Source organism: Acipenser ruthenus, chromosome 1 (genome assembly GCF_902713425.1).
Source record: "Acipenser ruthenus chromosome 1, fAciRut3.2 maternal haplotype, whole genome shotgun sequence".
In the NCBI taxonomy this organism is placed as follows: Eukaryota; Metazoa; Chordata; class Actinopteri; order Acipenseriformes; family Acipenseridae; genus Acipenser; species Acipenser ruthenus.
This window is the reverse complement of record NC_081189.1, coordinates 71,348,219-71,362,407: the sequence shown is the minus strand read 5'-3', so window position 1 is coordinate 71,362,407 and position 14,189 is coordinate 71,348,219. Positions and strand designations below refer to the sequence as shown.

The 14,189-nt window shown below is 41.4% G+C and overlaps 1 protein-coding gene across 4 annotated transcripts in view; it reads left to right on the top strand.

Moving 5' to 3' along the window:
• Nucleotides 1-14,189, top strand: part of LOC117420797 (coronin-2A-like) — an 81,549-nt gene that overhangs the window by 49,383 nt on the left and 17,977 nt on the right. For all 4 annotated transcript variants that reach the window (XM_059028914.1, XM_059028913.1, XM_034034437.3 and 1 more), the window contains exon 2: nt 11,855-12,055. In XM_059028914.1, the coding sequence (XP_058884897.1) occupies nt 11,855-12,055 (201 nt within the window). The remainder of the gene's footprint in view (nt 1-11,854; nt 12,056-14,189) is intronic.

Genomic DNA, 14,189 nt, shown 5'->3' with positions numbered 1-14,189 from the left:
GGCAAGTTGATAGTCTGGAGTTTACGTTTACATCATCAGAACTCATTTTAAAATAAATCTGGGTGTCGTCGGCATAAGAGTGGAAATTAAAACCATGTTGCCTGATCACATTACCCAGCGGTAGCATATACAAATTAAAAAGGAAAGGACCAAGAACAGAGCCCTGTGGAACCCCAGAAACAACAAGAGAATTAGCCGATTTTGATCCTCCAAATGTGGGGAGGTTAAGTAGGACCGCAGCCAGGAGAGTACTGTGCCAGTAATGCTGACAACTGAGTAACAACAACCTTTTCCAAGACTTTTGCAAGGAAAGGTAAATTAGAAATAGGACGATAATTAGACAAGACATCAGGATCCAATGTAGATTTTACATTTAAGTACTGGCTTTACAATTGCCAACTTTAAACTAGATTGAACAGTTCCAGTTTTTAGGGAGAGATTCACAATATTACAAATCACAGGAGCAAGCATACCTGCCAAGGATCACAAAACCTTCAATGTCAAGTTTCAGTGTTTTAACTGATATGGAGCTCTAAAACATCCCAAAATTACAGTTGGTACGGTATTTGAGTAGAATGTAAAACATGTTTGCTACAGTAAAGGATTGTTAATGGTGTTTGGACTATAGGCATTCTGCATCTAGCAGCACTACCCCCTGTCTGCAGGGACCGCTGGTTCTGAATTGTGTTGGTATCTGCAGGTTAGTGCTGCCAAGCTTTTAAAAGATCACGCTTGCTTTCATCAGTCTGCGCTGGATTCTCCAAGGGAGAATAGCCTATAAATCCACTTCATCAAGCTGATTAATTTCAGCCCTCACATTTCAGGCTGTTCAGAACATTGGCTTCTTACCTGTAAATTATTTGCACATTTTACACTATTTGGAACCAACAGAGGGCGGTACGGTGGCATAGTGGTTAGCGCTGCTGCCTCACAGTGCCAGGGTCCTAGGTTCAAATCCGACCTAGAGTACTGTCTGTGTGGAGTTTTCTCCCTGTGTTCAGGTGGGTTTTCTCCGGGTACTCCATTTTCCTCCCACAGTCCAAAGACATGCTATCCAGGTTGATTGGTCACTCTAAATTGCTCAGTGTGTGAGTGAGTGTGTGTGTGTGGTGCCCTGCGATGGACTGGCGTCCCGTACAGGGCGTAGTCTCGCCTTGTGCCCTGTGTATGTCGGGTTAGGCTCCGGCTCACCACGACCCAGTAAAGGAGTAAGCTGTTAATGATAATGGATGGATGGAACCAACAGCCTCCATCCAGTCAGTCAATTCATGCTACAGGATTTTAAGTGCTTTTCAGACTACAAGGTTACAATACTTTCAGTACTTTGAGATATTTTTTTCTTTTTTAATAATTTACAGTTTTTATTAATATATTTTTTAACCTAATGCTAAAAAAATTTAAGAAAATAAAAGGTTTCATTTTTGTTTTCAGTTTTATGGAAATTCCTCAAGCAAAATCTAATGGTGTCCTTCACATTGACCCATGAATTAGCACGGCTGCCACATTTGAGATTTTGTAGACACTATATGTATACAAGAAAAAAAAAAGAACACATTTGTGTCGGTAACTCATTTTACAAAGCTGCCGCCATGGTACCAAAGCCTCATGTCTTGCCTAAGAATTATTAATGACTGTTTGAAGTGAAATTACTTCTGTACTTCAGAGTAATATGTCCGTAGAGCATCAGTACAGAGCTATCTGGAATAAACAATGAATGCACTTAAGCAGTTAAGGGAAAACAAAACAAGCTCATCATTTAAAAATATCTGAATTAAGCTGATAGACATTTCAAGATGTTTCTTACTGTGCTAAGCAGACAGTAGATTTAAATGTTGTGAAAGCAGTGTATTTTTACCACTCGGTTAGCACTGAAAATGGAGCCACTGCACAGTAAGATGTCTCGAGAAGCATTCTCCTCCATTCGGACGTCATGAATGTTTGGAGAGGCTGGGGGTTGGGTTTTATTGATTCTAGCGAGCAGGATGCACTTTGCATTGGATTGCTGCTCTGTACAGCATTAGCATGTTGGGACTGTGTGAGTGGGGGTGGGGGAAGGTGGGTAGTATTGATGTTTTGACTTAAGCAACTGCACCTTTAGCTGAATAAAAAAAAGCAGGACAAACAACATGGGCGGGAAAAGTCAGAATGCAATGTATAAAATGGATTAGTGAGCTAACATTTGGTAGTTGCACAGATTGTTGATCTAGGTGACACAGTCAGGGGGGATTTCACTAGCCTTTCAGTGCTGGATCCGTTTAGGTTACATTTGAAATAGTTTGGCTCTCGTGGACGGTATTCTACATGTTTGGCTGCCTGTGATGCTGGTTTTGTAAAGCTGAGTGATGTGCTTGCCAGGCAATGAAAGTGGAGTAGCTGGAGCAGATCCAGACCCCGTCCTTTGTGCCCTGGAATACTGTTCACAATATAGGTTTTAACTTGTACAGTATCTTATGGGTTCCTTAGGATCTTTTATTTTGTGAACATTCTTGCTGAACGATGGTGACTAAGAAGTATGTCATTACTGGTATAAACTGGCATGAGGAATTTTGAATTGTAACTAAACATCCAGAGGTCAGGAAAAAAATGCATACCATTCAGTTAAAAGGTTTGCCTTCTCTTAACTAGCTATGGTAACATGTGGTAACATGATAGAAGAGACAAATGGAGAATATGCAAAATCCATTTCTCCTCACGATGACACTGTTAAAGGAAGCCTCCAGGCCTGTGTTTTTTTTCAGGGTTGACGCCCCCAATTGCCGCAATTAATTAGCAGCCGCTTGCAGGACCTCCCTGACGTCACTGTAATATCGGGCAGTTATTCTTTTTAGGCAGTTTAATATTCCTTTTAAAGTACATTTTTAAAATATTTTTATAGTCAAGTACATTCTTGTATCAGACCCTAGCAATACTGTTTAATTATTGTTACTTATTGTTACTGATTTTCACCCACTCATGGTCAGTGCGGCCTGTAAACCCACTGGTGGGTAGCCGCTCTGATCTTTCGTGGTGTGGATATCTACTTTTATTGAACTATCTTCTTTATATATTCAACATGTTCAATAAGAACTTTACCCAGGTAGGCCCACTTAGGGCCGGCCTTGCCTATTTGTGGGCCTTATGCGATAGGAAAATGCCCCCCCCCTCAGCCATGTGATGAATAGCAAAACAAAAAAAGTCTAATCATTAGAAATGAACCTTTCTTGCTTTTTGTGCTGCAAAAGTATTTACTAAGTGTGTATAGTCCAGTCTTCTGGCAATGTCATTTTCAATGGAAATCATTGCTAAACCTGTCAGACAATCTTGACTCATGGAGGATCTTAGGTAATTTATCAGCTTTAGACGACTGAAACTTCTTTCTGCAGAAGCTACTGTGATGGGCATGGTAAGTAGAATCCTCAGTGCAATGAGTGATTGTGGGAACACTTCCTTTAGGCCATTTTTATGGAAAAACTTTATTGTTTCCAAGGCTGTGAGACTGGATGGAAGCATTCCTTGCAAAAGTTTGAGCTCCTCATCAATATCTATTAGTGGACCATTTGTCAGAACCTGCTTTAGATTTTTGCAGTGATGCAGAAGTGTTGCATGTTCTTCAAGGCAGATATGTCATACAGGAACCCAAAGTGCTCACTATTTCTCAACAAGGCTGAATCGCTTGTTACAAGAAGCAAATGCTGTATCAAGCAGTGCATGGAAATACTGTGTTTTAAACTGTTCTGGAGGGTCTTTGTTTCTATGGCTACGCTTCTCTGGAAAGGCCATCTCTACTTTTGTTGTCTCTTCATGACTCTGTAATCCCAGGTCTTTGACTGTGCCTTCACATGAATCATTTAGTTTGTCCATTAGTGCCTTGGCTGACATCATCCTCTCCTCAAATCCAGTGTCTCTGTACTTCTGAAGGTAAATTCCTGTGTCTCTGGTAAGTTTCAGAGCGCCATCAAGCTGCATCTGTGGAGACTGCAATAATTTGCTGACCTTGTTTACTTGTGCTAGAATGTGAAACCATATAACAAGTGAAAGGAGAAACTTGTAAGAACTGAGCTCATGATCAACTATCTTGCCTCACTCTTGATTTTAGCATCAGTGAACACTTTTGATAGTTTAAGTAGTGCATTTCGAATTTCAACTACTTGAAAGTGTACAGCATTTACACAATCAATTCGGCATTCCAAATGTGTGTCCGACAGTGTCTTTACTGTTAAATGATGCACAAAAGTCTGAAGAATTTCCCATCGCTGGACAGGAGAGGAAAATATTGTATACATTCTCGGTAGTACTCCAAAGAATGTGGCTGTCTCTATTGATGAACTGGCTGCATCACTGAGAACTAAATTCAAACTGTGACACCCACAGGGAACAAAAAATGCACATGGATTCAGCTGCAAGATTCTAGCCTGAACCCCCATGCGCTCTCTCCTCATATTTGCCCCTTTATCATACCCTTGACCTCTGCAGTTTTGTAATGACAATCCATATTTTTCCAATAGCTCTAGGAAGGAGTTTGTCAAACCTTAACCAGAAAAATCTGTAACGACCAAGAAGTCCAGAAAGTGCTCCCGAATTTCAGTTTTACTGCCTGAAAAATCCACTATTCGAATGACCACAGTCATTTGCTCCTGGTGGCTCAAATCTGGTGTACAATCAAGAATCACTGAGTAGTACTTGGCTTTTGTGACCTAATCAACAATGTTCTCCCTGATTTCTCACCCATTAAATGTTTTAGTTCATTTTGAACTGTCTTGCCAAGATAATAATTATGGGTCTCCTGTGCATTAATTCTCCTTCTATGTTCCTGCAACACATCAACCTTCCAAGCATTCAATCAATCACAAGAAGCTGCCATTATTTTGAACACTAAGTCTTTCAACACTACCACGAAATGCTAAGTTATGCTCTCCTAAATACGGTGTGATTGCTAACAGTCGCTCTATAACATTTCTCCAGTGCTGTTTCTCAAGCTGAAGCCTCTGCTGATGTTGCTGATCAATGGTTGCACATCTGTGACTCTGCTTCCAACCATGCACGCATGCTATTACATGGCTATGGGAACTATCATGCTCATTTAGCTGTACTGATGTATTCTGCCAGTTTCTGTAACCAGATCAATTGATGCTCTTCCAAACAATTTACAGCAAAAAACAGTACAAAGCATCTTTACTCTTTTGAATATATTAGACATCTCCTGTCTACAGTCTCTCCATTTGGAAGCTTGCGTCTGTAGTTTTGAACAGAAAAACTCCTATTTGAGTCATCTTTAGGGAAACAGTAGTTTTTCAGCTGCAATGGACCTTTTTCCACTAACAAGTCTTTTAATCGCCGAGTAATTACATCTGGCCACATTCCAGGATCATCCAAATCAGTCATGCAGGAATACTCAGATTCAACATCCCTAATCATCCAAATCAGTCATGCAGGAATACTCAGATTCAGCATCCCTAATCATCCAAATCAGTCATGCAGGAATACTCAGATTCAACATCCCTAATCATCCAAATCAGTCATGCAGGAATACTCAGATTCAACATCCCTAATCATCCAAATCAGTCATGCAGGAATACTCAGATTCAACATCCCTAATCATCCAAATCAGTCGTGCAGGAATACTCAGATTCAACATCCCTAATCATCCAAATCAGTCGTGCAGGAATACTCAGATTCAACATCCCTAATCATCCAAACCAGTCCTGCAGGAATACTCAGATTCAACATCCCTAATCATCCAAATCAGTCGTGCAGGAATACTCAGATTCAACATCCCTAATCATCCAAACCAGTCGTGCAGGAATACTCAGATTCAACATCCCTAATCATCCAAACCAGTCGTGCAGGAATACTCAGATTCAACATCCCTAATCATCCAAACCAGTCGTGCAGGAATACTCAGATTCAACATCCCTAATCATCCAAACCAGTCGTGCAGGAATACTCAGATTCAACATCCCTAATCATCCAAACCAGTCGTGCAGGAATACTCAGATTCAACATCCCTAATCATCCAAACCAGTCATGCAGGAATACTCAGATTCAACATCCCTAATCATCCAAACCAGTCATGCAGGAATACTCAGATTCAACATCCCTAATCATCCAAACCAGTCGTGCAGGAATACTCGGATTCAACATCCCTAATCATCCAAACCAGTCATGCAGGAATACTCAGATTCAGCATCCCTAATCATCCAAACCAGTCGTGCAGGAATACTCAGATTCAACATCCCTAATCATCCAAATCAGTCATGCAGGAATACTCAGATTCAGCATCCCTAATCATCCAAATCAGTCATGCAGGAATACTCAGATTCAACATCCCTAATCATCCAAATCAGTCATGCAGGAATACTCAGATTCAACATCCCTAATCATCCAAATCAGTCATGCAGGAATACTCAGATTCAACATCCCTAATCATCCAAACCAGTCGTGCAGGAATACTCAGATTCAACATCCCTAATCATCCAAACCAGTCGTGCAGGAATACTCAGATTCAACATCCCTAATCATCCAAACCAGTCGTGCAGGAATACTCAGATTCAACATCCCTAATCATCCAAACCAGTCGTGCAGGAATACTCAGATTCAACATCCCTAATCATCCAAATCAGTCGTGCAGGAATACTCAGATTCAGCATCCCTAATCATCCAAATCAGTCGTGCAGGAATACTCAGATTCAACATCCCTAATCATCCAAATCAGTCGTGCAGGAATACTCAGATTCAACATCCCTAATCATCCAAATCAGTCGTGCAGGAATACTCAGATTCAACATCCCTAATCATCCAAACCAGTCATGCAGGAATACTCAGATTCAACATCCCTAATCATCCAAACCAGTCATGCAGGAATACTCAGATTCAACATCCCTAATCATCCAAACCAGTCATGCAGGAATACTCAGATTCAACATCCCTAATCATCCAAACCAGTCATGCAGGAATACTCAGATTCAACATCCCTAATCATCCAAACCAGTCATGCAGGAATACTCAGATTCAACATCCCTAATCATCCAAACCAGTCATGCAGGAATACTCAGATTCAGCATCCCTAATCATCCAAATCAGTCGTGCAGGAATACTCAGATTCAACATCCCTAATCATCCAAATCAGTCGTGCAGGAATACTCAGATTCAGCATCCCTAATCATCCAAATCAGTCGTGCAGGAATACTCAGATTCAGCATCCCTAATCATCCAAATCAGTCGTGCAGGAATACTCAGATTCAACATCCCTAATCATCCAAACCAGTCGTGCAGGAATACTCAGATTCAACATCCCTAATCATCCAAATCAGTCGTGCAGGAATACTCAGATTCAACATCCCTAATCATCCAAATCAGTCGTGCAGGAATACTCAGATTCAACATCCCTAATCATCCAAATCAGTCGTGCAGGAATACTCAGATTCAGCATCCCTAATCATCCAAATCAGTCGTGCAGGAATACTCAGATTCAACATCCCTAATCATCCAAACCAGTCGTGCAGGAATACTCAGATTCAACATCCCTAATCATCCAAACCAGTCGTGCAGGAATACTCAGATTCAACATCCCTAATCATCCAAACCAGTCATGCAGGAATACTCAGATTCAACATCCCTAATCATCCAAACCAGTCATGCAGGAATACTCAGATTCAGCATCCCTAATCATCCAAACCAGTCATGCAGGAATACTCAGATTCAACATCCCTAATCATCCAAATCAGTCATGCAGGAATACTCAGATTCAGCATCCCTAATCATCCAAACCAGTCGTGCAGGAATACTCAGATTCAACATCCCTAGGCCTGTCAATTTCTCCAACATCGGCATCTTTAACTGCCTCTTCATTTGCCAAATTAATGCCACAAAGTGGAGTTTATGTATCATCATCAGGTCAACTTATATTAAGCTAAATACTTTCAGAAGAAGTAGTTAGAGGTTAATTTCTGCTTCCTTGGTCAAACTTCACAAACTTTAACGTTGCATTTTCCTGGCTTTTCTGCATTTCATGACGGTCTGCGTTCACCTTCCTCTTCTGAGCTCCGGAGGGGTATTTCATAACGGTCTGCGTTCACCTTTCTCTTCTGAGCTCCGGAGGGGTATTTCATGACAGTCTGCGTTCACCTTCCTCTTCTGAGCTCCGGAGGGGTATTTCATGACGGTCTGCGTTCACCTTTCTCTTCTGAGCTCCGGAGGGGTATTTCATGACGGTCTGCGTTCACCTTTCTCTTCTGAGCTCCGGAGGGGTATTTCATGACGGTCTGCGTTCACCTTTCTCTTCTGAGCTCCGGAGGGGTATTTCATGACGGTCTGCGTTCACCTTTCTCTTCTGAGCTCCGGAGGGGTATTTCATGACGGTCTGCGTTCACCTTCCTCTTCTGAGCTCCGGAGGGGTATTTCATGACGGTCTGCGTTCACCTTCCTCTTCTGAGCTCCGGAGGGGTATTTCATGACGGTCTGCGTTCACCTTCCTCTTCTGAGCTCCGGAGGGGTATTTCATGACGGTCTGCGTTCACCTTTCTCTTCTGAGCTCCGGAGGGGTATTTCATGACGGTCTGCGTTCACCTTCCTCTTCTGAGCTCCGGAGGGGTATTTCATGACGGTCTGCGTTCACCTTTCTCTTCTGAGCTCCGGAGGGGTATTTCATGACGGTCTGCGTTCACCTTTCTCTTCTGAGCTCCGGAGGGGTATTTCATGACGGTCTGCGTTCACCTTCCTCTTCTGAGCTCCGGAGGGGTATTTCATGACGGTCTGCGTTCACCTTCCTCTTCTGAGCTCCGGAGGGGTATTTCATGACGGTCTGCGTTCACCTTTCTCTTCTGAGCTCCGGAGGGGTATTTACACCCCTTGTCCCTGTCCCTGCTACTACCGGCTGCTCTCATAATTGTGGGGATTTCCTGTCAATTAAAATAAAGTTAAATACAAATATGATTTATTTTGTTTTCAACTTTATTATAAATATAATATATATATTTTTTTTTTTGTAATTTTATATTTATATTAATGTTGAAATTTAAAAACTTATTTTGAAACAGATTAAATATGGTAAAGTTAATTCTATCAATTAATGGCAGTATTTGGTAAGTTTCTGTTTTAATGCACCACAGATTTAGTTTGCACTTGTGTTTTTCTGGTGAATATATACTTTGATAAACTATTAGAGGAGCAGGAAAAAAAAACATACACATTCCAAATTATGAACATCAGGGCTAAGTAAAAAAGTTTGCGGCATCTGCATGCAAGTAATAAAAAAATGAACAATCCCTGCCTCCCAAACAACACAAGAAATCCACTGAATTCCTAACAAAAATGCAAGCCTTCGTCCAAAGTATTGACTGAGTAATATTTGTAATAATTCACGATAAAAAGGCAGTAAATAATCTGGAAAGATTGTACGCAAAATTTAATCAAAGTAGATCTCAGTTAGGGTTGCCACTAATTTAAAATCATTTTAAGCAATGCAGCAAAAACGTAACTGCCCACAGTCCTCTCTCCTTTCAACAGTGTCAAAATATGCAGTTCAGACATTTTCAATGCAATATTATTTTCAGTGGTGTAGCAGGATGTCTTGATGCTGCATCGCTCCAACTTTCATTATTTGAATTTCACTTACAGTTTGAAACTGCTCATACCTCTTTTGGACATCTAATCACTTGCTTCTTGACTGACACAAGACTCACACTGCTAGCTGCTGTATTTTCAGTAGTTTTATTGTAGTTTGCATTTTTGGTCGCTTAAACTGGGTAATATGCAGCAACGACATAGTAACATCTAGACTGCACCGTGATGGCAATGTACATTACAATGCACTTTTACACCATGAACAAAACGGCAGAAACTTACTTAATTCAATGAATAATTCTCAATATGCCGTGCATTGAAAAGATAACATTTTTTATCACATTAACGGCAGCTATATTGCAAACCTATTAGTTTATTTATAATTGCACCACCTGACAACTCGGAACAAGGAGACTAATAAACTATTTTATGGGAAATTAATTTACACGTGATGTATCGCTTAATTACCTGTGTATAGCTTTGCACAGAAATGTGTAAGAGGGGGTTGGTGGGATATGGGAAGTACTTTCTGTAGCAATCAATATACACTACTGTGTTTTAAAGCTGGAGCGTACCCATAAGTGCCAGCATGTGCAAGACGATAGAACTAGCATTTAAAGTCAAAATCGGGAGGGAAAGACTTTTCAGCCGCGGGGCCTCTTTAGCCGCGGCCCTATGCGACTGCATAGGCTTAAGGCCGGCCCTGGGTCCACTCCTTTGTATGTGTGCCAATGGAAAACACTGAATCAGATCAATAAATGATCTGTTTGGTAATTCATTTTCTAACCGATTTACTGAAAGATTTAAGCCCTGTCTACCCTTTTAAAAGCCTGTTTTGATGTATGTAATACAATTTGGTGTCCATTAAGCTTTCCTCAGCTGTTTTGTGAAGAGAGTTTGATGTCTGTTCTCATGTTTCACATACTCAAACTCTAGAGAAAGACACTATTTTATTAAAAGCTCGACATGAAGCCGACTGGATGGAAAGCATTACAGTTATTTTTACTGAAATAGATATGCCACCAGTAAATGCAGGTGTACACACACACACGCACACACGTGCACACACACACACACACACGAAAAAAAGCAAGCACTCAGGGGGTTTCTCATTCTCAGTATTCTAACAGAAGAGTGTGAGTGCCAGCTGCTTTGCAGTCAAGTTTCAGTGTGCAGGCTGTGAGAGCTGTGAGATCGAAGGCGATAGGCAGCTGGTGTGAACAGCACTGTGGCTAGGCCTCGGATTTCTGAAATTTGTCTGGACTCGAGAAATACTGCATGAACCTGAAATTGGGAGTGTGCAACTTGACACAAAGTATGTGTCACAATTCATGAGCAGGGAAGTCGGTGGAGTATGTCATTATGTAATAAAAAATAAAAATCATAGCCCAGCCTGGTTGTTTCCACCTCCCACCCACAACAACTGGTTCAAAGGCCATCTTTGTTTGCCCAGGGTTGTTAACCTTTGTTAGACTAACTCACTCTCAACTTGCCATTTAATAATTCCAAAGGTTCAATAAAGACAATAAACAGACACTTTATCAGGCCTTGAAGGCAATGTACAGCTGGAATTAATACAGCAGTTCAGTGAAAGTACAGTATAGTGAGAAAGCCAGTGTCAAAAATAGTTGTTCAGATAAGAGCGAGTCTTTTGGTTTGGTCTCAAAAGCAGTTGAGGCTTGTCATTTACTTTACTGGCTCAGTGATTGATCTTAGATATATTCATGGATAACTAATGAGGCCTTTGTTTGTTTGTTTATTTGTTATTCCTGTTATTGGAGATGATGATCCTCATTAGATGCATAATTGGGTCTTTTTTAATGATCTAAAAAGCAATGATTTTATTCGATATTTAAATATAAATAAATCTTCATTCTATGTATGTGTTTGCCTTTCTCTTGCCTTTTTTAAGGTGTTTGCAGTCATTGCGAGTTGTTCTTGTTTTTGATGCTCCAAATCTTTCTATATATCTGGCTTTGAGATTGCTTTGAGCTTCTCAGGAGATTTCTGACTAAGGGTTTAGGGAACAATTCAGATTTCATGACAATCCAATCCTTCACCTCCTATTTTGCCTGGCGCCAGGTTTGCTGTATTGTGTGGTGGATTTCGTTCCACTGAGAACTAAGCCGGGTCATGACAAAGCTTGTTTCACTTCTATAGTTTCCTACTTTTCTCTTCTGTTTCCTCACGGTTGTGCTTTCACTGAATCCAGTGGGATAACTATGAACCATAGCATAGATGACCTCCAGTAGCATCTGCACTTCACTGAAACCACGCCAAAGGAGACTAACCAGTTCCTCTCTTGCCTTTTCAGATGTCATGGCGGCCTCAGTATCGGAGCTCCAAGTTCCGCCATGTTTTCGGTAAGCCTGCTAACAAGGAGAACTGCTATGATGGGGTGCCCATCACCAAGAGCGTTCATGACAACCATTTCTGCGCCGTAAACCCCAGGTTTATTGCTGTGGTCACTGAGTGTGCAGGAGGTGGAGCTTTCCTCATCATACCAATTCATCAGGTAAGGGAAAAATTGGAAATGTTTGAAATGATGGGATTATGCTGTCCCACACCTGTCAAGAATATTCAATTTAAACAGCTACTGGAGAGTGTTAAATAAACATATACAAACTTTAACCATGTCCCATCAACAGTGGAAAGACAGTAAGCCATGCATCGAATAAAGCAAGCCTTACATTAAATTACAACTAATGTCATTACACTACATCAGATTTTTTTTATCCAATTGAACTTGCTAAGGACTCTTATTGAGTATCAGAATATAGATATATAAGGAGGCATCTGTCTGTCCTTGTGCATAAGTCACATGATAATGATTTCTCTCATTTTGTACCATTGTTACAAGGGATGCATACTATTGGCATTCATCCAGCCATTATTATATGAAGAATTTCCAAATAAGCTTGTACGTTGTGTAGTGCTTCCCCGTTTTAACAGTCCCATAATGCCTTTCCACTAGCACTTTGATACTCTTTATAAGCAGGGTCACAAATAGCACAATCTTGTAACTATGACCCCCAATATATACTGTATTTTAACTGTAATTCACAGAAGGTTACTGGATATGTGATAACACAGAACAACACATGGCATTAAAAGTGGAATTACAACATATGTAGTCTGAGAGCCCTGTATTAATAACAGGTAACACTAACAACTGTGAGGCTTGACCTACTGCAATTGAAGGAAGAATAGTGAAGGAAGCAGTTCACACCTGTGGGACAGGTTAAACAGGGATAAAACTGACAACTTTGAGGATGTTAATCAAGAGCGATGGCTGTCAAACTGAAAGAACCCCTGTTGTTCTGAGAGGTATTCAGGTTTGAATCACAATCTCACTATAGTACATACAAACTTACTGTTTACAGTAGCACAAATAAATACATACATAGAGAAATACGTTTGTGTCTCCACACTGGCCCCGCTGTGCCTGTGTGGCAAAGTGGTAAGTGGTAGCAGGTGTATAGCAGGTGCAGTGCGGTTACAGTAATTCCAAGAACACACAGACAACAAAGTACGGGTGAAAATTATTGATTTAATGGTGTATAATCCAATGGTCTGATGACCAGCCAGTAAATAATAAAGAGCTGGCACAGTAATGAAACAAAGGGTTGCAGTCCCGCAAGTAATAGACACGGTACAAAACACACACAATTAGACACACACGATCACTGTTCCAAAGTGAGTGCTCTCAGTGCTTGTGGTGAAGTACAATATAATACGTGCTATTAGTGAAACAAGTGCTGATAACAATGTTTATTCGTGACGGTAGTGCAGTGGTGATCCGGTTTCGTGCTGGCCCTTGGCGACAGCTCCGGATCTGTGTTTAGCCGTCTAGTGATAACAAACACAGACAATTACTAAACAGACAAACAAACAAAACACTCACAAACTCCTTTCGGTAATTATTTTGGGCAATCTCCCGGTCCTTCCAGTTTCCTCGTAGCAAAACCCAAGTGAAGGAAAAGATTTACAATTCTCCAGCCCATTTTATGCGATTATGCATGACCCCTTGGTAAACGATTGCAGCTGATTCTATTCTATGTAGGAAGGTCATTCCACCACTGCAGAGCAAGGGTGGAGAAGGAGCGGGCTCTGGAGGCAGGGGAGCGTAGCGGAGGTAGAGCCAGTCTTCTAGTGCAGGCAGAGCGGAGAGGTCGAGTGTGGGTGTAGGGAGAGATGAGGGTCTGGAGGTAGCTGGGTGCAGTCTGGTCAAGGCATCTGTAGGCTAGTACAAGAGTCTTGAACTGGATGCGAGCGGTGATCGGGAGCCAATGGAGTGAGCGGAGTAGTGGAGTAGCGTGGGCGAAGCGAGGCAGAGAGAACACCAGGCGGGCAGCAGAGTTCTGGATGAGCTGGAGCGGATGGGTGGCGGACGCAGGGAGGCCAGCCAGGAGGGAGTTGCAGTAGTCTAGGCGGGAGAGTACCAGGGCCTGGACCAGGAGCTGGATAGCGTAGTTGGTGAGGAAGGGTCGGATTCTTCGGATGTTGCTCAGGAAGAATTAAAATTATACTGTTGCTGTAATGAACTAAAACATTGCATACACTTTCACAAATGTACATTCCTCAAGATTGTGAAGCTTAAAGAGATTCTACAGTAAGACTTCTGTACTGGGAAACTGTTTGACTGAGAC